Genomic DNA, 26,442 nt, shown 5'->3' with positions numbered 1-26,442 from the left:
GGCCCCGGGCCGAGCAACGTGCCGGCCCCGGCCCCGGGCCGAGCACCGTGCCGGCCCCGGCCCCGGGCCGAGCACCGTGCCGGCCCCGGCCCCGGGCCGAGCACCGTGCCGGCCCCGGCCCCGGGCCGAGCACCGCGCTGGCCCCCGGCCCCGGCAGAGCACCGCTGGGCCCTCCCTCCCTATTTGTCTGGCTTTTTGGGATTTCCCTCCGGATGGGGATTTGAGGCCCAAAAAGCCAGACATGTCCGGGGTAACCCTAAGAGTGCTATTAGTTAATTACACTGTGAATTAGTAAATATGGTAGATCAGTGGGCAGTGATGATGGAGGGGAACAGAGGTAATAATGAATAGCTCAAGTCTTTTTATTTTAGTTGTGGAACTGAATGTGCTGTAGATTTCCCCCCCCCCCCCTTTTTTTTAATATTGTTTTTTATGTTAGCTCTTATTCTGTTAAGTAGCTAACTGCTATTAGTTCACAACTGTATTTGATTTGGACATATGATACCTGCACTATAGAGACTTGTTCTCTTGAGCATGGTAACAGATTTGTTTCCAGTTTGTACCTTTTGTATTTCCAACAGTATTTTATCAGCATCAACTTTTGTGATTTTGAAAATAGTAAAACTGTATTTTATATTCCTCTGTTCTGAAGGAATTTGTACTCCTACAAAAGGGATTTACTGTAGTAGGTGCACTTGAAAAGGTTCATTCTGGTTTTAAAGATATTTATTTCATCAATAATCTGTATTGTGCCAGCACCAGAATCTCTAGAGCTGGAATCACTAGTCCTAGAGCAGAAAATATTTCTAGAAGTGCACTTAAGACTTTGTCTACATTGGCAAGTGAATGACCCAACTTTTGTCGTTCAAAGGTGTTAATCCCCCCCGCCTTCCTCCCTCCCCCGAAAGACAAAAAGTTTGTTGAGGGAAAGCGCCGGTGTGAATAGCTCTTTTTTGGCAGGAGCACTCTCCTGCCAGCAAAGCTACCACTGCTTGTTGGGGGTGGAAATTTTTTGTTGATGGGAGAGCTCTCTCCTGCCAACAAACAATGGCTACGCTGTGTGCCTTTTAGCGGCACGGCTGTAGCGGCACAGCCATATCACTAAAAGCTGCGCAGTGTAGACATAGCCTAAGTATACTTATGTACCCATTATTTAACTGAGATGGGAAAAGGGTTGAAATATGACTCTGCTGTTTAGCTTACTGTGGGCTGGTGCCCGAATGTGTCAGCGACCCTTTTTGGTCAGACAAGTTTTTACACAGAATCTGTTTGGACCTGCGGGTCAGTCAGTCTACTTTTTTTGTCTGAATCTCTGTAAGCTTATTCTGAAGGCAAGGACATTGATTTCTGTTCCACAGGGGTGTACAGACTTCCTCTTGTGTCTGGTGAGGGTTAGCTGGTTCTTGCACTCAACAGCCCTGCATCCCCCTTTGGTTCTTAAGTCTCTGTTAAGGGGTACTTAAGGGAACCCAGGTCCACCCACTCAACTGGATTGTAGCTCAGGGCCCTTAATCCAGGCAGGCAGAATCTGTCCTCAACAATTTTCCTGGTGTACCCTGAGCTGCTCTCTTGGTTCTGTAGGCTTCTGCAGCCTGTGGTTCTGGTTGCCCATTCTTTGGGTGGTTGTCCCTCTGATGCGGCTTTTCACTCACTTGCTGGCATGACTTCCTATCTTCTCCGCTTGCTCTTTTGGCAGCCACACCACTCTTCTGCTTCTCAGCTCTTTTTATTCTTCTAGTTGCTGTGTGGCTTCGGATCAACACTGGCTGGCACTTCCTGCATTAACTCCTTGGTTGCCCGAACCTCATGGGGTCTATACGCCCCATGACACTTACACTGCAATAACTAATTCCTATTAGGGTGAATAGGCAGAGGTTCTCCTGATGAGAGCAAAGTGGTTATACCCCAGTGATACGGAAAACTCCTGGAAGTTTATTCCTGCTGAGGCTCATATGAACACCACCAAACAGCACCAAAATGTTATGGCCCAAGGCTATATGAGGAAATGTAAGTCTTCTCCACTCACTTCTACCTCTTTTAGTTCCTTTCTGGCCAGCTGCTGCCCCTATTTAACTACATTAGACATCTACTTGATTAAAAGTAGTATACAGTTAAAATTTTAATATTTTAATGATAGATAAGTTTTTGTTGTTGTTTTTGGAATCTGACATTGCCTGCTCTTGTATGTTCTGACTCTCTGGGTCTTCCTCCAGTCAGTGTGCTCCTCCTTGTCCCCTACACATGAAAGGAGAAGAGGAAACATATTGGCTTTCTATTGCTGAAGGACAGGCACTAAAAGGAAAGGAAACGTGAGACTGTTCACAGAAATAGCTGTTTTTGGCACAAACTGCTCTGATGCTGATTCAGTCTCTGGCTCAGACACCGGCCTCTCCTATCCCTGTTACAAATTGCTCAGCTACTTTACATAGCAGTGCCATGTTTGCACCACTGGTATCTTTAGGTTCCTCAGAAGTGGAAGAGGCATCCAGGTAAGGGCCTAAAGTAGAGAAGGATCTGCTACATGCATTAATCTGATGTAGTGGTTAAGTATCTGATCCCTCACATCTTTGTCCGGAGATGCTTCTGGCTGCATTCCTATGGTCTAATATCTAATACCCAGACAGAGTGAGGATGTCTCCTTCAAAGGTGAGTGTCTGTCTGTTCAGCTCTAAAACACCTACTGCACGTTGTATGTTTCTTAACCTCCTCCTTTTTTCAAAATTTGCCTCTACATATTACCATTCCGCCCTTTCCTCTTCCTCATGGTTTCCTGTTCATCTCAGTGCTGTGAGGTTCAGGAGTTAAGGACTTGAGGTGGCTAAGGTTCATGGTTCTTTTTGTAGCCATAGACCCTAAATATTTAGTGCTATTAGGTGGTGCTTGTGCAAGGCCTGTTGGGGACAGGTTTCCAGAAAGTTTTGGATCACTTTCATCTTGGGTGCCTTCAATGTGAATATGCAGAAATATCCTTCAGCGAATTCTCTATTTATCAATCTGGAAATAGCATGCACAGTTTCAGTGAGGAAAAACCAAGGCTCAAAGGTTAATGGAGAACAGAGAAAAAAATACAATGATAAATAAATAGGAAGAGAGAATCTTAAATATGAGATCTCATTTTGCTCATCTCCTCCCATCTCCCAGATACTTTCACAGGAATGAACACTGTTCAGTAACCTTTTGCAAAAGTATTCCAACTTTTGGGGCACTGAAATGGAATTTACTCATTTTGACATGTGACAAGCAAGAATGTGACCTTTGCCCCATCATCTAAGAATGTGCAGTGGCCTGTAATAAAAGATGTGGAGGCACCAGATTTTTAGATTTCCCAAGTATGAACGAGAGCTGGGCACAACATTATATTTTTGGTTTGTTTCATGAATACAAAAGAAAAATGTAAACGTTGTCAAAAGAAAAAACTTCCAAAACTTTGCACCTGTGAGCAGCATTGTGAAGCTGGGACCTGAATGGTTGTCGTAGTTGTAGTAGTAATAATAAAACAAACAAACAAGGCACACTGCATCATCTGCTAGGGAACCGGGGTGTTTTTTTACAATTTTTTCCAGTCTTACAAGAATGTCTGATTCCATGAAGACCTACTGATAGTTCCTGTGGTTTTATTCTAGCTATTTGTTTAAGAAGTACAAGGCATTACAACTACCCCTAAGCAGTATTATGGCTGTATCCCCAATACATTTAGTTAAAAACATTATACTTCTTTAAACAAAATTTATTTAGGCTACAGCCCTATTAGGATACCAAAGGTAAAAGTCTTCAGTAACTGGAGACTACATAAATTAGGTTAATAGGATGTGGAATCTTTATACAGTAGGTCAGCTATTCAAATCTAGCTCAGGTAGGTAGGGACTATAATTTATCATCACCTATTTGATGTTGAGGTGAGCTTGGCTATCTTGGTAAACTGCAAGGTAGCCTATTGGGAACTATCAATCACTGTGGTGTTCTCCCTACAGAAAACATAAAACTTTTCTCTCTCAAGCTCATATCTAGCACCATTCATTCATTCATTCATTAGCATTAGATTGTGTGCCCTCATTCACATACTCTTGCACACTAATAGCAATAGCAAAGTTTTAATTGTTAATGTTATGGTCCATAAAGTACAGAAGTTGAGCCTGTGTTTTCTTAACTGATTTTCTTACGAGGGAATTGCGTAGAAAGATAAGAATTCAATTTGTGCTAAAAATGCCCTCTGTTTTACTTTTCCAGCAGTAGACTATGATGATTGCTTTCTTCTGAGAACTGTTTTGAGTAACTCAATGCTCTATTCATAAAGCTTTCAAAGTCCTGTGATGTATTTAAATTGTTCTGCATTATTGAACATGTCTGCAATTTTTTTGTATGTGATGTGCAGTAGTCATTATTTAACATACCATATAGACTCGTTCATTAGCCCATTCGTTTATAAGCCAACCCCCACAGATGGTTATGTAAAATAGCAAAACTTTGGCTCCTGGCCCATTAGGATAAGCCTCTAGCGGGCCTGGACGTTTTGTTTACCTGGAGCATCTGCAGGCACGGAGCTCCTCAGCTTGATTTAAAGAGCCCAGGGATTTAAAGGTCCCGCCTCTTCCGGTTGAGGCCCCGCCCCCTGCTCAGGATTCCGGTGTACCAGTAAGTCCTTTTAAGTTACTTTCACCCCTGATTAAGCATAAATTAAGGGAGATCGAGTAGGATAGCATAATGTTTCTCTCATAATCAGATCCATGCTGTCTGACCTGGTGTAAGTGGTCTGTTGCTCCACCCTGCTTTGTTTAAACACATATCCTTTATACGTTGTCTCGTAACATCACATAAGTGCAGATAATTAAAACTACCTCATTTATAAACATTCTGTTCTAAATATATTTTCTGACACACTAATTCAGAATTATTTTAACTGATACATTTTTACTTACCCAATTAGAGTTTTAGCACGATATCGCCTTATTTATCTTATTTTTAAGCCATTACTATTCTCCTCCTTACTCAGTCCAGCTGTTTTTTTCATTGTTTTCATGTAGTCCAGTATTCCTTACAACCGTTGTCATATTCTTACTTATCTGCTTCTTGTGAACTTGGAGTTACTGGTTGACTAGTTCTGTTCATTCAGTAACCATCCTCCCTACTGTGTTTTACTAGGGAAGTGTTTACATGGCTAGTAAATCACACATTTGTCTTGTTTGCTTCATCCTGTTATCTACACAGACTAAGAACCCACTGTAAATAAGACACCAACCAACCTTGACTTTTTACAGCCTTTGAAAGCTGTGTCAACAAGACCCCCAAGGAAAGCAGAAAAGTTCCTTTTTTATTATAAGTTTTCTTATAACAGTATTACATATACAATATCTTCTTCTCTAATATCACTTAGTATTTATCTAATACAGTTCATTAGACTTCTTTACACTTGAAAACCATGTAAAGGGGAGACACATATATCTATCCCCTCTCCTACATTATTGGAAAGCATGGATGGTCCTGAGCTAGTGTAAGCATGTCAAATGACCTAACAGTTTCCTGATGAGGAAGAGCCTGTTTAGGTCTTGATAGAGTTTAGCAAATAATATAACTGTATCTGCAATGCTGCTGAAAATTAGGCAGTCCCAGATATGCTATTTTTCCTATGGAAACTAATGACTTTTCAATATAATATTTCTAATTTCATAATGTTCAGGAAAAATAGACTTCCCTTTATCATAAGCCCTACACAGAAGCATGGTCACTAGTAATTTTCCTAAAGAATTTACCATTGTATAATTCTGGTATCTGTTACCTGAAATGAGACCACTGAAAGCAGAAAATTGCTAAAATATAATTAACTTGATGCTCAGTTCTTTGCAATATATTAAACAGCTAACTCTGGAGACGAAGCCTTCAATAATGTAAGTGCCAGCCCTGAATCAACCAATTGTTTGCTTACTGTATGAATAAGTGAAATTTTTAACCAAAAATGTCACCTCTCAGTTTCTAGTTGTATCTTGGTTTCTGAATACCCCTGACCTAGCCAGTTATTCCCCATTTTATATTTGTGCATTCAGTTCTTCTTTCCTAAGTGAAGTACTTTGTACTTGCTTTTATTGAATTTCATATTGTTGATTTCAGTTCAATTCTCCAATTTGTCAAGATCATTTTGAATTTTAATCCTGCTCATCAAAGTGATTGCAACCCCTCCCACTTTGGTGTCATCAGATTTTATAAGCAGAATCTCCACTCCATTATCCAATACATTATTGAACAGTCCTGGACTCAGGAACTGATTCGTTTGGGATCCCACTAGATTCTCCCTCCCAGCCTGACAGTGAACCATTGATAAATATTTTTGGGGTATGGTCTTTCAACCAGTTGGGTACCTACTTTACAGTAATTTCATCTAGACCACATTTCACTAGTTTATGAGAATGTCATAATGTGTCTCTCACCTTTTTGTTTTGTTATTTCTCAGTCCTCTCCATGTCAGACAGCCTTCAAAGTGGGGCATTTCACATCTCTATAGCAACGGGATGCAGAACAGATCTTGGCTCTGAACCTGGGTTTAGGACAGCCCCTCAGGAAAAGCTCTTCAAGAGTCTCTGCCTCCAAGTGGCAAAAATAGCAGATTTACTTTTTAGCAAAGCTTTCACAGGAGTTTTTGAAGATTTTTAATTAAGTCTGTTTATTCCTTGGCTTCCACACTTTCCTTTAAAAATTTTAAACTTAAAAAAGCTTTCTGAGAAGGGTTTGGCGGATGGGCCTCTCCCTCCCCCCTGAGTTATGGCAGACACAGTGACTGCAACCAGTGTGTGGGAAGATTCATGCAGAGATGGTTTTGCAGGCTTATGGAAGACACGTTCACTGTGACCATGCCAGAATCAGTGGCATGGAGCCAAGGGTAAGATTTTCAAAGCCCTCTGCCTGTCCTGTGGACATGGGACTCCTATTCCCACAGTATGCAAAGGAAGCAGGAACCAAATATGAGAACTTGAATCTCAGAGGAAGGCATGACTCCCTTGTTGCAACCCAGGGAAACAATTGCCTACCCCAGATATAGGCAGGGTCTGTGTCAAGATGGTTGAAAAGGTTGCAAAGCATTCCTCTTTTCCCACATGCTGTTTTTACGTGCAAGCCCTCAGCTACCATGAAACTTGCCAGCTCCTGTGACCTTTCTGATCTCATTTGGCTCCAGTGGCTCTGGCTTATTCTCCTCCTGGTCTGTCAGTCCCCACCCAGCCCATACTCAGCAGCAGGGACCATGGGATGAAGTAATTTGGATCCCCTTCCCTGGGGCAAGGGTTTACCTCCTCTGCTCATTTTTCTCAGGGAGATATATGCCTGCAAACTGTCCTTTCAGTTTCCCTGGTAATGTATTCTCTCCCTTACAGAGCCCCTTTCCATTCCTCTCAGGTGGTTTGGCTCAAGGACTCATGACTGGTATCGCTCACAATCAGCTCTTAAAGAGAAAGCAAAAAGTCTAACAAAAAAAAAAAAAAAAAAAAAAAAAAAATCTTATGAGAGTCTCCCCTCTAGATCCTCTAAAGTTGGGGCTTTGAGTGTGATACTTCATTCTTATCTGTGCTTCTCGGAATAGGGGGAACGCTAACTTTACAGGTGCTCATTTTTTTAAAAATGAAACAAAAATAAACCACCACCACCACCTTGCAAAGCTGATTTAAAAGCCATGTAATTCTTCCTCATCTGATTTGAGTGTATGAATAAAGTGGAAGGAGAATTCCGAGGCAGAATGTGCTTGTATTTAAGGTACTTGCTCTGCTTAATGTTAAGTTGGCTGCAGCCTCTTCAGTAGGGGCATAGTAATACCAGCTGAGGGAATTATTACATTCTTTGTTATCCTCTTTATAAAAACCTCTTCAAATACATTAAAAGGTTGTTATACAGAGGGTTGGTGTATACGTTGTTCTCCTTAAACAAGAAGTAGTGGGCTTAAATTGAAGCAAGGGAGGTTTAGGTTAGTCATTAGGAAAAACCTCCTACCTGTAAGAGTAGTTAAGCATTGGAACAAATTACTTAGGGAGGTTGTGGAATCTGTCTTTGGAGGTTTCAAGAACAGATTAGACAAACACTTTTCAGGGATGGTCTAGTCCTGTCTCAGTGCTGGGGACTTGACTGGATGACCTACTGAGGTCCCTTCCAGTCCTACGTTTCTGTGAATCTGGGAGCTCATGTTCAGCTGACTATCCACCATGATCCCCAAATCTTTTTCAGAGTCACGGTTTCTCAGGATAGAGTACCCCCTCATGTAATCTTAGATGTATACATTTGAGTTTATCAGTAATAAAACTAAGACAAACCCCCTCCACAGCTGGCTTTCTTAAATTTATTGGATGCAAGTTTGTGCAATATTATTGATGATTCTACCATTTCTATTTAGTAATGGACCAAAACCCTTGTCAGGATTATTTTTGTTCCTAATGTTTTTTAAAAATCCTTCTTATTGTCCTTAACTTTGTCGCAGATGTCTCCTTGTGTCCCTTTGCTTCCCTTATCAACTTCCTACAATTCATACCTTCTGATTTGTATTCACTACTATCAATTTGGCCTTTCTTCAATTTAGTGTATATTTTATTATTATTATTATTTATTATTTTTTATAGCTGCCTTCGCTTCCCTCTAAAAAAAATTATGGCATTTTTTTAAACCAATATGTCCTCCTTCCTCAGTTGTAGGATTGTTGCTTTTTGGGCTTCTAGAAAGTGTTCCTAAACAATTCCCAATTATCTCTAACATTGGAAGAAAAGACATTCAAAGCGCTGCTTCTCTCCGGCCGCTGCTGCGTGGCTGCCCTGGCTCCTCCTGAGTCCTCTTGCCCGTGCTCGCAGGGACGCATTCCAAAAGGGGCTTTAGAGCTGCAGGCCAGGGCCCCAGGGCCCTGCAGCCCCTAAAGCCCCTGCATTCTGGGTGGCCCTTCCCTGCTCGCTTGCTTACTCCCTCCCTCCCAGAAAGTCCTAAGCACCACCAAATGTCTGTTTGGTGAGAGGAAGCACTGGGAGTGAGGGGGAGGATGTGGAGAAGAGGAACTTGTGCAGTGCTCCCTTGTAAAGTCAGCCAATCGATGTTATAAGGGAGCATTGCACAACTTTAAACGAGCAGGTTCCCTAATGGAGCAGCGACGTAACTTCGAAACAACGTTAAGTGGGAGGATGTTAAGTGAGGAGTTACTGTATGGGTAGTAAGGGGGAGGGATAGCTCAGTGGTTTGAGCATTGGCCTACTAAACCCACGGTTGTGAGTTCAATCCTTGAGGGGGCCATTTAGGGATCTGGGGCAAAAAACTGTCTAGGGATTGGTCCTGCTTTGAGCAGGGGGTTGGACTAGATGACCTCCTGAGGTCCCTTCCAACCCTGATATTCTATTATTCTTGTCTCTTGTATGTGTAGTGTATCTCATCTTAAGTATGTGGGATTTGAAAGAATGGTGGATGTGGCACTTTTAGTTTCAATGAGAACAATGAGACTGTCACTCTGAACACACACATCCTCTAGGTGTTTGATGGAAAAACAATGCAATCTCAGACATATTTCAGAATTGACCTCACCTTGCATCTGTATGTGCTCAGGGTATGTACGGACAAGAACAAGACAACCAAGAATGAAATTAGATGAAGATACAGTAGGGGTCGGCTACCTGTGGCATGTGGCTCGCCAGGGTAAGCACCCTGGCGGGCCGGGCCAGTTTGTTTACCTGTCGCATCGGCAGGTTCGGCCGATCGGGGCTCCCACTGGCTGCGGTCCCCCATCCCAGGCAAATGGGGGTGGTGGGAAGCAGCGTGGGCGAGGGGTTTTTGACTAACAAGATAACTTTTTACAGGTTTTCTACTTATGAGGTATGTTTTGACACAAATGCCCTTCCTTAATTATTTAGTATAGTTGCAATTGCTGTACTACTACTTACTGTAAAGAAAAGCTAGGCAATCTGCATTCTTTCAGTTGTATGATTGAGATGGTTGACTTGATATAACTTTGGATATTTTGCTATTTCTCTAGATTAACATTAGTGTCCCATGTGCTAGGGAAATAGTTGGGTGTTAATGTTAACATACAAGAAGCTATCATAAGTGCTTACATTTGTCTGCTTTTTCAGAATAGATCATTTTCTTAATTATAATCATTCTAGTTTTTCAGCATCTTGGTAATAATTTGATTTGATTCAGATAATATTTTTATCTATGAAATGTACCATAATCAAGTGGAGAGTTATAAAAAATTAAATACCAGTTAGTCTACCATGTGTCATTTATTCCTTCAGGTGTAAAGCTGTGTGTAGAGAAAAAATAAAGAAATAAAAATGCCAGTAGTAGTATATTTTGTGTTGCTTTTATGAGCACTTTCATCAAACTTTTTTCTTTTATAATGATTAAATTAGCCATACAAAATTTCAGATATACAGTCTGAGAACATGTCTTCTCTTCCCATCCCCAAAAGTCAACTGTGAATAATGTACATTGTATATGAATGAAAGCAATAGCAAATAAGGTAACTCACATATTTGCGTTTGCAGAATGCAAAGTATCTTATTTCTTACTTTAAAAAACAAATCTGACAGTCAGTGAACTGTCCATAAAATGGTGTAAATATTTTAGGCATTTCGGAAAAGGAAGGAGGATTTTTTTTTTAAAACCTTTTATTTATTTATTTTTGTCAATGCTGTGTCTTATCATAGCTCACAAAATGCAGATACAGTAAATAAGTGATAAAGTTTATTTTTTTAAATAACTTCCCTTTGAAGACTATAGAAATAAAAGAGAAAAAAAAAATGCTTTGAACACACACAAACCATTGTTACTGTGTGTGTGTGTGTGTGTGTGTGTGTGTGTGTGTGTGTGTGTATATAGAGAGAGAGAGAGAGAGCCCCACAGCAATTTTAAATCGGAAAAGACTAATTTTTAGTCCTTGGATTTTAGTACCTTATTCAAAATATTAGTACCTACAAAATTACTTCTGGAACTTTCCTAATATCCTAGGCCCTGCTCCACACAGGTGAACATGGTTGACGTTAATGTGGCACAGCACAAAGGCCCACCCATGTGTCTCTGATCAGAGACTTATTGAGTAAACTGCAAGATGCAATACTAAAGATGAAATTCTGGCCTCACTGAATTCATTGGCAAAACTCCCATTGACTTCAATGGTCCAAGTTTTCTGTGCAAGAATTCAAGGGAAACTAAGCTGCAATCTCACCAGGCTGATGTGTTATAAGTTCATCACAGAAATGATGTACTTAGTTTGTTATATGTATTCCTCTGTTCATCTGATTCATTGTTCATCATTTACATTTGAGTATTCCTTCGCCTGTTATAATGAATGACATTATATAGACAGAAAATAGAGAATTCACATTTTGATAAGGAGGAATACAACCAGAAAAACAACCATCATTTATCATTTCTGTTCAGCTTTCATAAACTTTTCTAACATTGTTTTATTTTCTCCCATTTTATATTGCTGTATTTTTTTTTTCAAGAGTAGAACAAAGGCATGCAAACATAAGTATTCCACAGCGCAGAGATTGTTAACTTGTACAACAGTCACAACCATCAACATTAGAGTAGAGGAGTGCTTCCCACTTTAAGGTTCTGTTCTTTTTTCTTTTCCATTCCAAGGTTGGTGTTGCTCAGCATAGGATCATGAACTCTGTGTATGTGTTACAAACATATTGTAAAAATAAGTTTTATTAATAACACCATGAATCAAAGACCTGTTATTCTACAATCACTTTTTTGCATCTGTGTGAAACCAAATTTTAGTGTATTTTTCTCTATTTCCTCACCTATGCAAATATATTTTCTCCCTTAAAGTTAACTCTTTAACTTATCATGAACATATGGACAGTTGTATTATACTTTTTGCCTCTAAGTGAGATTTCAGTCTCCATTGCTTGGTGTTTGCTAGAAGATCTCAGCATAGACATTTTTGGGGAAAGGCATGTCTTTATTTCTAGTGTCATGAAAAGATCTGGCCAAGTTTTTGGGGTGGGTGGGTGGGTGTGGTTTTTTTTTTTTTTTTTTAGTGGATTAGAGTTGCTGGTTGGCAATTTATCCAACGGTTAACTAATCATAGTAAATAAACTTTATGTAGATGTTCTGATGTCCAGTAAAATCTGTTTAAGAGATTATTCTAGAAAAGGCATGAGATTGAATTGAATATATTTCTAAGATTCCGTCAGTTTTCCCAATCTTTGTCTTGTATCTCTAGTGTCAGTGGGTACATCAAAGAATTAAGCTATTGGTATGTATTGTTGTTGTGGTTAGATGTTTGGCTGCATGTGTGTGTTTCCTCTGTGTGCCACCCCAGCCCTGGGCAAACAGCTGGCACAGCAGACCTCAAGCAAACGGCCCAATAACCACAAGAATCGTTAAGGGACAAAATCACCTAGACAGGTTTTATTGTCGACGAAGCGCAGTACTAGTATTTCACAGACTTTACCTGACTGCTAATACATGTGTGCTTGTAATAATGAACCAGCTCAGTGAATGGTGGAATTTTCTGTTTCTCCCTAGGCCAAACAAAAATACTTCCTCTGAAATACATCTTTATATCCTGATACAAAAAGTTAGTACTGCCCCCCAACGTAGTTAGTTACTGCCCCCTAATGTGTCTAATTATTGCCCATTACCTTGCACATGTTGGTTTAATTAAAACATTTTTATTGTGTACTGTCATCCTGACCTTACCTTTTAGAGGGGTCAGTGTGTTTCTGTTTTTCCTGGGGAACATTTTTGTACCAACCTTGATATTGGGATGTTCTGGTATCACTTAATATCGGGATGTTTGCCTGAGTTCTCTGTGACTAGCACTTCTTAGAAATGTGTGTTTTTGCAATATCAGCCCTGTTCTTGCCAAATTCTGTAAGCAGGTTCTGCCTCATACCAGACCTCTGATACAAGGGCTTATGTCTCAGGCTCTTTTCCTACTACAGTTGTCAATTTTGTTATTTATTACTAAATATCTTAGTCGTACAATAAAGATGTTTGAATATTAGTTTTCGCTCTCATGCACATAGGCAAATACAAATATGATTTAATCAGGAGTCAGTCTTAATGGTTAGGTGATTATTTGTTAAATGGAAATGGAGTGGTTGAGTGGTTGGTATATTCTTTCCATCGTTGATTAACTGTATGTTGGAGAAAAATATCTCTAAGTACAACTCCTATATAATTCTAAAATGTTTAGTTATGTTATAGACTACTTTTCTAATCATGATAACTTGAGAACTTACATTAATAATGAACTTGTCAAAAGCTAGCATATTCTGGTTTATTTGATTCAATATGCTTGTTTAACATTATAGAAAAAGATTTTAGTCACATAACAATTACTGTAACATTTTATAATAAGCAGTAGTAAAATCTGCACGTGGCTGTTCTATTTTCTTGCTTTTCATAATAGTATACAACATAGTATAAGTACTTCTGTTTTAGTTAATGCTTGAAATGGTATGTGAATTCTATTGTATGTTTGCTTTCTGTTCCAAGCAATAGTGTGTTCTGTTTTGATAACTATAACATATATATATATTTTTTTTTATTGCTTGCCCCTTGCAGGAAGTAGAGGTTTGTATATATATCTTCTGTATTTTGCATTCCTTTTTTGTATGTATGCATTGATTTCTTATGTCATGTTAAATGTAGGCTGTTTTTCCCCTTCCAGGATGATTATTTCCGCACATGGAGTCCAGGTAAACCATTTGATCAAGGTAAGAAATTATCCCATTAAGCATGTATTACTATTGTAAATGCTTTAAAATGTATAATATTTCTGTTTAAAAATAATAAATCTAAACCTCCATGAATCTGTGAAGTCTTTTTGGTGTTACTGTGGTAGATTAAAACGGGACCATAATGGGAAAGGTAGCCTTGCAATTACTATATCCACAATTATTGTACCAAATATTTTGGGAGAAAACAACAGGAGGGCGGTAGTAACCTATGTAAGTTGTTTAACACTTCCCATTATAAAAAAAATTGTCAAGGGTTCTTTTTTATTTTTTATAATTATAACTTTTATAGAGGTCAAACACTTCCATGATTTGCAACGGAACTTGGAAGGAGGACGGGTCTAGAGTTAGTTAGATGCTTTAGCTGTCCTTGTAAAAATCCATTCAGATTTGGCTGAGTTATAAGCAATTGAGAATCAATATTAGTAGTCTTAATTATGCTCAGTAGATCTTGCCAGTGGCTTGCTGCTGAATATTTTGAACATTCCACCTGCACTAAGCATGCTCCACAGCATCTTTGCAATCATGGTGAGAAAGCCAAATGGAACCCTAGGGGCAACCACTGAGAGTCAGGTTTGTGAAGATTGCTGGATAAAAATGTTCGGGGAGCTATTTTGCCATTGTTCAGACTTGGAAAATCACTTTAAAAGTTATTGACAGTTAAGCCCTCTTGATGCTTTCTGTCGTCAAAGGACTCTAACAAGCTTGTCCAGTATATTGTAGTATAGAAAGCCTTTAATGTAGAGGAGTCACTTCTTTAGTTTGCAAGAACAGTCCTTAGAGAGGTTGAGGGTGGTGTGGATGGAGATGAGTTGTGAGAATGCTTAGTACAATGATCAGTTTTTGATAATTTGAGTGAGGTGCAGCAAATAAAACAGTCCAGCCATTAGACATTTTCTCCCCTTAAACTTCCTGTATAAAACCAAGGACTAGACAACTGCATATTCCCTTGTCCATCTAATCCAGTTCTTGTATTTTGCTCCAAAGCATGCTAGTAGGAGAGTGAGAGTGACTGTAACTTTTTGTTTTTTGAATTGCTAAAACAGAGCACTTCAGAGACTGGGACTTCTTTCCTGATAGCTACAATAGAATATTCATAGTGAAGAGACTTTAATGAGAGTTACACACAAGAGGTGGATAGAAAGAGAGGAGACTTAAAGGGGAAGAGATGATATGACAACATTGAGGGATGTGCTTTATTTTTTTTAAAAAAAGCTTCTTCCATAATGTGTATTTGTGTGAGTTTGTTAATTTCAAATTAAGTTTTTGTGATAAAAATCATTTTGTAATTGAGAGTTGAAGTTGAGAGATTCTGAATTCTTTCCTAGGTATCTGACTGGTGGGTGCTCAGGGTCTAACTGATTGCCATATTAGGGGCTAGGAAGGAATTTTCTCCCAGGTCAGATTGGCAGAAACCTTGGGACTTTTTGCCTTCCTCTGCAGCATGGTGTATGGGTCACTTGCAGATTTAAACTAGTGTAAATGGTGGATTCTCTGTAACTTGAAGTTTTTTAAATCATGATTTAAGGTTTTAAGTAACTCAGCCAATGGTTATGGGTGTATTGCAGGAATGTATGGGTGAAGTTCTGTGGCCACACTATGGCCAGAAGGGACCATCCTGATCATCTAAAGTCTGAGTTTGTGAGGTGGGTGGGAGATGAGAAAGTTGCTATGGAATGAGGAATATATGTGAGGAAGAGAGCTATATACAATAATTGAGGTAGAATGGAGGTAGGGGGTATTGTAAGGTGTTTCTAGGAGAAAATACATATCAGACTATTTTTATTGTATGCACTTACATAAACAATAGGCATACATTATTTAACTGATAGTTATAGTAACTATGACTTTTTTGATTAAATCCCAGTAGAAATTTGATCACTGTCTAATTGTTAAATTTCATTTCTTAATTCTAAAAAAATCTCCCCAAACCATAGCAAGCTATTTTTAATATGCGGTACACATACAGTAAACTCAACAAGGCAAACTGAATTTTGACTGAGTAGGGGAAAACATCATTTCTAGATTCTGCAACTTTGCATGACAAGCTTCAGCTCAAGGTGATAGCATCTGATTGAAATATAAATTCCAAAAATGATTTTGCATTAGAAATACTAAGAAAAACCTTAAGTCACTAGTGAGCATCCCTATAAAAACAACTGTTTGGTTTGTTTCATAATTATTTGTAGCAAACAGTGCCACCTGATTTTAACAGGTGGGAGAGTTGATTAGATCTGCAAGGTGTCAGACAGCTTTATAATAAAAGCGGCCTTCTGTCCATGAATGCTGTGCCACCCGTTGGGCAGGCGAAGGGAGATGATTATGGGGAACCAGGAGCCATTATTTTAAACCTTTGCCTGGGGTTTCTCAAGCCTCTTTCCCCCATTTTAGCTTTGCAGGTCTTTAATGGTGACTGTATTACACACCGAAATTAGATACATATAGGGTGAAATCCTGGCCTGACTAAAGTCAGTGTGCTTTGCAGCAGCCTGCTTATTAAGTGATGCTTCTGAGAGAGTACTGCATATCTAAGCTCCCAGTGATCTGTGCTGGCTGCCCCTTGCTTTCTGAGTGGATTTAAAGTGGTGGTTTTGACCTGTAAAATGCTAAATGGCTTGAGACATGTCTGCTTGAGAGACCATCTCTCCCATTGACACACCGTCATAGTAGTGATAAATGAGGGCACTCGAGCTTGATCCCCTTTGATTTAAAAGACTGGGCTCATAATAGAATGTGTTTTCTGTGAAATGTTTTCTTTTTCATCTTTGGAAATGGCTCCTCAACTTACTCCAAAATAGCCTGAGTTCATGAGACTTCTAGGCATGCTGCAAGATGTCCTTTTAATTAAGCCTTAGAGGGGGAGGAGCATGATTGGGGGCTGAAATTGTCCATTGGAGAATAGGGGAGTTGGTTTTGTTTAATAAATGAATGAGTTATTGGTGGCAATGTGTTTTAGAGAGAGATGTTGTGGTGATTGTTCTGTGAGCTCTGTTCATGTTTTCATCATATCATGGTTGCCCAAAACCTATTTCAAATAGGCACATATATTGCATAATTTAGTCATTTAAATTTTTCCCATTGAATTTGAGTTTTTTGCAATATTTGGAGACTCAACCAGTACACTCACTGAGTTTAATGGGCAGTTATTTGGGTCCTGGCTACTCATGTTCACAGAACACGTCTCTGAATTTCCAAACAGGCCCAACCCAGAGTACATTCTGGGATTATCTGTCTTGCCTTGTTTGCACTATGGCAAATTTTTGTTTCTGGAACCAGTTTTTCCTCTAAGGCAGATGAGCCTCTAGTAGTGGCCTAGTGTGTATCAACTTCAATTTGCTTTATTTGAAATGGGATTTAGATTAACAGCATTTTAAAAACAGTCCTGTTCCTAGACTGTCAAAAGTAAAGGAAACTTTTTACTTAGTTAAGTCAAGCTATCAGTTCCCTAATTCTTTGCTATAGTAAGGATCCCTAAAGAGGTATTTTCAGAACACACTGAGGCCTGGTCTACACTAAAAAATTAGGTCGAAGGAAGCCGCCTTAATTCAACCTGTTAATGTACATGTCTACACGATCGGGTCCTTTAAGCCGAGACAATGAGCATGGTGTGGCCACGCACTTAATTTGGAGGCTTGAGGTCGAATTAGATAAAGTCGACTTAATTTTGTAGGGTAGACAAGCACAATGCAGTGAACAGACCTGTGAGTGAAGTAGAAACAATGACCATTTTCTATAGGCCATAGTCATTTCATTGGCCTTATTGGATTAGGAATCAGCTGCCCCTTGAACCGTTAACTGCCTCCTCTATGTTGAAGCAGTTTTGTGGAGTCATCATGTGTTGAGGTTGGTCCCTCTATTTTGAAATCAAGCACATGCTTGTGGCCTAGGACAAAAGAACTTCCAGTTGTGGGAGAGCATCGAAAACAGACCAAAGGTTATCAGGATTGGACTACACTGGTGCAGTGTGAACGCTGTGATACCTTGGCTCACTTGGAAGATTTCCTGGGAGGCAGCGTGGGTTGGTGGAATCGCAGCCTTAAAGGTCAATGTAAATGCAAAGAAATGTGTTCCTTTTGGGTTGTTGCAATACCAAGGAAACTGGTTGATGTTCTTGTTTCTCCTGGGGGTAAACATAAGGAAGGACCATACCCAGACCATCACATGTGTGCCTGACTAGCCAACTGCCCCCAAGGAAGCCTGCTGTACGGAATAAGGCAGAACCAATATCATCTAGTCCCTTAAATGTAGTTTCTGATTTTTATGCTCCTAAGACCAAGGAAGCTGAAGAGCAGATCCATTTTCTTTTTAAGTAACATTTTCTTGTTTTTAATTTGAATATAGTGGCAGGGGATGACCTGCACTAATATCATTGATTTTTTTCTAACCTTTTTTTTTAAGATCTGATTGTGGAGTGTGGATGTCTTAGTAGCATGTGCACAAATTGGTATTAAAAAGGGCACCATTAATTCAATACCAACACAGATTCTAATGAAATCCTACCCCAACTCAGAGTGTAATTCTGGGTTCCTTAAGGTGTCAGCCTTAAATTACTCTGCCTGCAAAAGGAAACTGAGTTGCTGATCACCACTGTATTGAAAATAGATAAGTTGAGTAAAAGGGGAGCAAACTGAGTATGTCAGTCAAACAGCAGTGCTTTGAAGAGTATAGTAATATTTCAAGGGCTTAGAAACAAACTAAGCCTCCTTGAGTGTTTGGGTTTGATATGTGTACAGTTTATCATATGTTGATACACCCACATCTTGAATACTGCATGCAGATGTGGTCACCCCATCTCAAAAAGAGATATTGGAATTGGAAAAGGTTCAAAAAAGGGAAATGAAAATTATTAGGGGCATGGAACAGCTTCCATACGAGGAGAGATGAATAACACTGGGACTTTTCAGCTTGGAAAAGAGACAACTAAAGTGTGTGTGGGGTGGTATGATAGAAGTCATGGAATAGAATCATAGCATATCAGGGTTGGAAGCATAGGCGTGCGCACGGGGTGTGCCTAGGCACACCCTAATGCAGGGGTGAGCAAATGACTCCACTCCCCAGCGCAGCAAGCTGTGGGGTCTGTGCTCCGGGGCCAGAGCGCCTGGCCGAACGCAACAAGCCGCCGGCCCCGCCCCTGGAGCCATGCTGCCACGCGCGCAGCGCTCTGGGGGCCGGGGCTGTGCGCTCCCGCGGGACAGTGTTTGGCTCCGCGAGGAGGCAAGGAGCCTCATGTCATGGTAAGGGGTCCGGGGCCAGGGGGGTTGGATAAGGGCTGGGGGTAGTCAGGGGACAGGGTGGGTTGGATAGGAGGTGGGATCCTGGGGGCGGGGGATCTCTGGAGGGGGCAGTCAGGGAGTGGGGAGGGTTGGATGAGGCATGGGAGTCCTGGGGTCTCCCAGGGGGTGGGGGTGAATAGGGGGCGGCGGGGGCAGTCAGGGGACAGGAAGCAAGGAAGTTCCTCGGGGGGCAGTTATTGGGGGGGTGTCCTCTGGAGGGGGTGGTCAGGGGACAAGGAGCTGGGGTGTGTGGTATGAGTCAGGAGTTCTGTCAGGAGGGAGGAGAGGGGTTGGGGGAGGTAGGGAGTGGGGGGATTATATGGGTCGGGAGTTCTGTGGGCCTGTCAGGGGGTGGGGAGCAGTTGGATAGGCGTGGGAGTCCTGAGGGTCTGTCTGGGGGGGGGGGGGATAAGGGTCTGGGCAGCCAGGGGACAGGTAGGGGGTAGGGTCCTAAGGGGGCAGTCAGGGGACAAGGAGCAGGGAGGCTTAGGTAGGGAGTGGAGTCCTGAGGGGCAGTTAAGGGCAGGGGTCCCAGGAGGGGGTAGTCAGGGGACAAGGAGTAGGGGGGGTTGGAGGTTCTGAGGGGGGAAGTAGGAGGGAGTGGATGGGGGCGGGACTATGGCAGGGCAGGGGCGGCGCTAGGGCGTGGCTGCCTGGGTGCACATCCTAATGAAATGGGCTGCGCACGCCTATGGTTGGAGGGGACCTCAGGAGGTCATCTAGTCCAACCCCCTGCTCAAAGCAGGACCAATCCCCAACCAAATCATCCCAGCCAGGGCTTTGTCAAGCCTGACCTAAAGGTCTCTATCAATTTTTAATTCTACTACTATATGAGCAAAAATAAAGCAGTCCAGTATAGGGCAACAACTAGAAAGTGACATTCATTTTTCAAGGATAATGGAAAATCCATGAAATGAACCCTGGACTTTCATTTGGATTCATCTACCAAGGATGACTGGTGTGGAGAAAGCAAATAAGAAAGTGTTATTTACTCCTTCTCATAACACAAGAACTAGGGGTCACCAAATGAAATTAGTAGGCAGCAGATTTAAAACAAACAAAAGGAAGTATTTCTTCACACAACAGAGAGTCAACTTGTGGAACTCTTTGTCAGAGGAGTTGTGAAGGCCAAGACTATAACAGGGTTCAAAAAAGAATTAGCTAAATTCATGGAGGATACGTCTATCAATGGCTATTAGCCAGGATGGGCAGGGATGGTGTTCCTTATCTCTGTTGCCAGAAGCTGGGAATGGGCGATGGGATGGATCACTTGATGATTACCTGTTCTGTTCATTCCCTCCGAAGCACCTGGCATTTGTCATTGTTGGAAGACAGGATACTGGGCTAGATGGACTGCCCCAGTGTGGCTGTTCTTTTGTTCTTAGGTTATTCAGTTTCAGATTTGCTTGATCAGACCCTGGGACTCCCATGCCCCATCCAACTCCTTCCGCCCCCCCCCCCCGCTCCCTGACTGCCCCCTTCAGAGACCCCCCGCCCCCAGGATCCCACCTTGTTTCTCTCTCAGAACTGCAATATGGTCAATCTACAAAGAGCATTTATGGGCCACTGGACTGACTTTTGAACTAAAACCATATTATCCTAACACTCCTTAGGTAGTGAATATTTTAATTGCTGTACCTGCACATCTCTGCTTGCTGTTACAATCTGTTACTCAATTAAAAAATAACCTTAAAAGGGGAACTGCATCTTCCTCAGTGTGGCATGTGAGTTGCATGCTTACAACAATTCTTTTATCCACATCATACTGTGTGATCTGTAATTGAAAGAACAACAAACGGCATTAGCTGGGGAAGACACTTTTAATAAGTAACAGTGCTCCAACACTAGCTTTAACAGATTAATGAAGAGAAAATTGCTTAAATATGAAAAAAATATTGTATATAGATTCAGGGGATATTTTTACCTGCCAATACACCACTTTTCAATTTCCCTATGGCAACCCTGTTACATTCTTTGTCTGGTAATTAACTTGGGCAGTAAATGCCCAATCTGAATTTTCACGGATATTGGGTCAGGGAGTCTGTCGAAAGAAGCATATTTTTCTTAAGAACTAGCTAGAAGAGTTTTCTGTACTCTCGTCATATTGTGATCGTGCACACGTTTCCAATTAACTAGCTACTTCTACATTATTATTTTTCTAAAGTGAAAGTGACAATACTAGTGAATAGATCCAGGAATAATAGACCGGTAAAGTACAAGCTTCCTAAAAAAACCCTGCCATATAATCTGTGTTGTGGGAATGAACTTTCCTCTGACTTTCTTGTGAATTCTGGAGGTGGGTGTCTTGTGTTGAAAAAATGTTTACAAGAGGATGAATGATACTATACAATTCTTTTAAATGTGCTCTTTTTAATTTGAATTCAGCTCTTCAGATGTGAGAGGCTACTGCATTTGACCCTCTAATCTCATATTGTGTTGGAACAGCCTCTCAAGCTATGAAGATATGGAAGTCTTCTAAATGTCTTTTTTTGTTTAAAAGTGAATTTAATAGTCATGAAAGGTGTCAAAAGTTGAGGTCTCCTATGGATCCCTGTATGTATCAATAGAACAAGTACAGCAGCAGTGGTAGCAGCACAACTTTTCCCCCTACTGTCACATGCAGGTGGAGAGACTTTACAGCAGAAGACTTTTAAGTCTTTGTAACAGGAAAATGCTTTTCTGCTGTGCTTAGTAGAGTGCCTAGAGCAACAAGGATTGGGTTTCCAGGCAATCACATACTATAAATAATAATAAGCTTGCTTTGTAGGGGTGAAGAAGGGAGAGAACTAGGGAAGATTATGTGCTGTACATCATAACTTGAAACTTATCATTTCATAAAATATTCTGATACTATGATGCAATACAAAAGTTTTGATGGATTAAATATGACTAAACCCTGTTTTGAAGGTGTGATAAAGTAAGTCATTTCCATGATCATTGAGTGTTTGGCTGACAATGCAAAAAAAAGTGTATTTTGGGTTGTTTTTTGTGACCTGGGTGTGGACTCAGGATCTAGACTGACACAATCATTTTATTTCAGCCAGACTTATCAAAAAACCATCATCCATTGATTTGGGTTATATTCAAACCTGTGACTGAGATTTCTCACCAACCCTGAGTCATCCAATCCCCTCTATGCATTTTACATTTGCAGGAAAAAAGTCTTAAAATGGAGACTTAAAGCAACATATTGAGAGGCCTCCATAACAGGAATATGACAAGAAGACTAGTGCTGTATTACTCCAATTGTGTATCATTTTAGAGCTTGGTTTATTTAAAGAGTTACATAAAATAAAATGTAATCATTAATTTATCAACTCAGTAGCCATACTTATACACTTTTGTGGAAGTTATTCAATGTTTTTAACTTTACACAAATATCTACTATTTTAGGCAATAACTAGGGATCAGAATCTACTAGTATGGAGTCCTGCACTCTATAGAGTGTTTTTAAAGTGATTGGGATTCCATACAGGCTCAGTTATCTGCACTAGCAGATCTTGTTGCAGAATTGGGACCTAGTAACATGATTTCATTGATTTTTGTCACAGGACAAGAGCTTGCTCCTTAAGCAAGGTCATCCTGTAAAGTGCACAGAACTTTTTCCATAACAGGAAATAAGGATACTCAGCAATTTATAAGTCCAATCCTGAAGTTTTTAAAATCTAGGAACAAACCTATAATAAGGGACCAATAGGTCTCCCCTTGAAGACAATGGTCAAGCTCAACCCAAGGTAAGGTTCAACCCAACAAGTTCTCACATGACAATTTATAATATTGCTACAACTCTGATCAACCTGACCTTAAGAACAGGAAAACAATTCCTTGAGGGCAAGAATTGAGTCTCCTCAATTTCATATGTTTGTAGCCAATGTCAGTGCTTCATTTTTGGATTTTATTCACTTCAACTTTATTTGGCTTTTTCAGAGGCTAATCTGTATTTTTTTTTTTATAAAATAATGTAGTAAATAAGCAAGATGCTACATCATAAAAATAACTATTCTTGAACTCAGTTGTGGGTCAGATACATTTTTCTATTAAAACAATGGATATTAGGTGTTTTTAGTGTTTTTATAAAAATATGCTTTCCCTGAAACATTGAATGGTAACTTGCCTTTAACTTGTACATTTAAGGCAAATGAAAGTACTATAATATTTCTATATTTTCAACTATTTTTATAAAATCTTAAAAAACAAAAATAAAACTATGTAATTTTGTTAATATATGTAATTCTGATTACTTTAATTTTATATTTCTTCTGGACTGAAGCTATAATGTCATACAGTGATTATATCACGTGTAATTGCAATCACAACTTTTTTGTATCGTTTTTTCCTTTCTTGATTTAACATAATATTCATTGGTCTTGTGCAAATATTGCGATTACAATTTGTTTGGCATGGGTGGGGGAGATAATGTCATATCTCTTCACTCCTTTTAAAATTAAAAAAAAAAATACTACATGCCTTCCTGTCTGACATAACTTAGATATTCCATTTTTATGTCCTAATTTAATTTGTTTCTAATTTCAAGCCAGTTTAATAGTTTTTCAAACAAAAATAAAACAACTGAAAAGCTTATTTACTTCAGGAGAATAACTCATATGGTTAAATGCATTTCTGGATTGATGCCAGAATGCTCAGCATGTGGCCCTTTCGAGAGACACTTCTTTATCCTGTAAAGAACAAAGGTTTGCAGAATCAGGGCTAAGTACTCAGAACAGGACATCTTAAGAACATGAGTGTGTTCTGTTCTGTTAATATTGTAGGTTTTAGGTTCCAATTCAGCAAAACAACTTAAGTACGTGCTTAACTTTAAGTACATTCTTAAATGCTTTGCTTAGTTGCAGCACAAGACTGTATTGTATAGATTTTTTTTTTTTTTAAATCTGTCTCCTTTAAGAATGCAGGGAAGAAATAGTTGCATATTTATCTTGTATATGGGAACTGTTGAATTTTAAAAGGAAAGAAATGTAAGAATTTACACTCTAATCTACTTATTTCCTTTTGATGTTTTGAAGAAAAACTTTTATTGTTTAGATGTTAATATTTAGTGAATTGGCCAGTGGGTAAGTTAAGTTGCTAATTTTTCATAATGTTTTAAACTGAACTGAAAGATCTGCTAATCTCCAAGAAAAAAATCTCTCATGTATGCAGGTTTCAAAGAGATTTCTGTTTGATTGATGCACTGATGTCAGAGACTTTGTGGGATGAATGATTATCTGTTTAAATTGGATATTTTTATTTTTTTCTTTCCAATAAATTTTAGGTTTTATTTTAAGTGATGGCCTGTGATATGAGGCAACCTTTAATACTTCTGTTAAGATCAAGAATGAATGTTCAAAAAACAGTGTAAAGTTTTCTGTAATTAGAAAATGAAAAAAAAAAAAAACTGAAAATAAACCACAAAACCCCCAACAAAACACAAGTATTGTAGAATAATAAGGTTGATGCTTTCATTGATTTGCATTGACTTTGGTGGAAGCAAATACAATGATAGCAATAACGGGCACTTAAGGAGTAAACTGAATACACCCTAGGTGACGGCAAGTAGTAGAGATAGGGATGGGATGCACTGTGTGTTGAAATGCTATAATTTGCAGAGTTTAAAATAGCTAAGGATGAATAGATGTTTCCATTACAAACCTAGATATTTTGAGTTGAATATGTTGGCAGCTCCACTTAGGTGACATGTTGGTATTTTTATTTTATTATTTTACATCTCACTTTCACCCCACATTCTCTTTTAGGCCCTGATCTTGCTATTTGTTGCAAATGGGGAGACTACTGTGCCTTAATGGAGCCCTCTGACTTCATTTACAATTACATATTTATAATGCTTTTCCATCAGCTCCTATATTGCAAAATGTAGGTTAGGGTAGAAGTTTTAGGTTGGCTTAGGTTCCCTTTCCACTGAGAAAAATGACCGGCGTGCTACATACAAATTATAGATCCATATTCTGTCTGAGTATGGAAGCTTATGCATATTAAAGCCATTTCTACAGAGCACCTATGCACATTAAAATGGGTGCATATACTGTCAATTTTGCAGCGTATATGTGTGCCCACATTCTGCTGGAAACAAGCAATGTAACTGGACATTTATGAATTCAGTTCCTGCTAAGAGCAGGGTAGATTTGATTTAAATCATGATTGAAATCACTAGTCAGGAAGAATCCATTTAATCATGGATTTCTATATAAAAGTGCATTTTTGTTGGTTGTTATAACGTCAATACATATTCTTCACAACTCAGAGCTAGATGGTAGGTTTCATTTTTAGGAGGTACATGCTATGCAGATTAGTTTTACAGCTATATCAGAAAATGAATGATTGTTTGGTTATTTCATTTACCAAAGGTAATTGAAGCAGATAGTTCACTATTCATGAGTTCATAAATATCTCCAGTTCAACAGGTTAATATTTGGAGGATTTTCTTGCCAGGCTGTATTAGGAGAACATCACCAGACAGATATTTAAATTTTTATTTAACTAAAACAACATTAGGTATTCTGGATTTTTTTCTTCAACAGCAAACATAATATTTTAACAAAACAAACATGAGTTAGTTAAACATTCAACTTGTTTTTAAAATCAGGTTTGTTTTTGATAAAATAGTGAAATGAAATATTAAAAAAAAAATCTGTCAGCCAGGTCAAAATGAGAAACTTAAAATATTGGCTTCTGCATCTAGCTCAGTTGTCTTCACCTTCATTTTCCTGTTTGTTCATAATCTGGAAAAGAAAAACAAGCTTTCCTGCTTTTTCAGGTCCCAAATGATTTCTCAGTTTGGGATGAATTAGTCCAAAGGAAGAAAATATTCTTTCTACACTGGCAGAAGAAGCTACACCTATTAAAAGTGAGATTATCACTTCAACAATCTCTGAATCCAAGTGTTTAAGTGACTTCCACCAGTTCACTGGTGTGACTTTCTTTAAAACATCATCAGCAAACATGTATTTCTTGAATGGTTCACCCTTAGCTCTGAAGTTTATTATAGTTGGCATTATGGCTTCCTCACCGTGTATAGCAAAGTGACATGCCCCACCCAGGTTTTGTACCTTTATGTGCATTCCTGGGGGTGTGGGGGTGAGTTGCTGCTGTGCAAAGCTGACCACTGAGCACCATTTTTACAGCAGTTTTTGACCTTCCTTCCCCCCCCCACCCCACCCCCCTCAAAGCAGAGCTGCCCTTCTTTGGGTAAGCACCAGACAAAATCTGCCCCACTTTAGTTGTGGTGCAGTCATTATGGAGGGATGATGGCTACGACATGGACATCCAGCAATCTCCTCCTCTTCAGTAGTTAAGGTTTGACCCTGGTACCGCGTATGGAGAATATTTGCGAGAAAATGAGCTGGAGATAGTGCTTGTCCCATTCGTTTTTTTAATGCTTGTAATTTAACTCTGTCATTGCCTATTTCTCTTTTTAAGATCTCACTCAGTTCCTTCCAAATTTCAACAGC

The 26,442-nt window shown here is 39.6% G+C and overlaps 1 protein-coding gene across 2 annotated transcripts in view; it reads left to right on the top strand.

Annotated features, from left to right (window-relative positions):
* Positions 1–26,442, top strand: part of SPOCK3 (SPARC (osteonectin), cwcv and kazal like domains proteoglycan 3) — a 399,722-nt gene that overhangs the window by 147,215 nt on the left and 226,065 nt on the right. Inside the window, exons 3-4 of one of the 2 annotated variants that reach the window (XM_034771584.1) lie at positions 13,534–13,542; positions 13,640–13,685. In XM_034771584.1, the coding sequence (XP_034627475.1) occupies positions 13,534–13,542; positions 13,640–13,685 (55 nt within the window). The remainder of the gene's footprint in view (positions 1–13,533; positions 13,543–13,639; positions 13,686–26,442) is intronic. The other variant, XM_034771585.1, reaches the window with a different exon arrangement.

Source organism: Trachemys scripta, chromosome 5 (genome assembly GCF_013100865.1).
Source record: "Trachemys scripta elegans isolate TJP31775 chromosome 5, CAS_Tse_1.0, whole genome shotgun sequence".
Classification (NCBI taxonomy): Eukaryota; Metazoa; Chordata; order Testudines; family Emydidae; genus Trachemys; species Trachemys scripta.
Note: the sequence above shows the minus strand (reverse complement) of the source record. Positions and strands in the feature narration are given on the sequence as shown.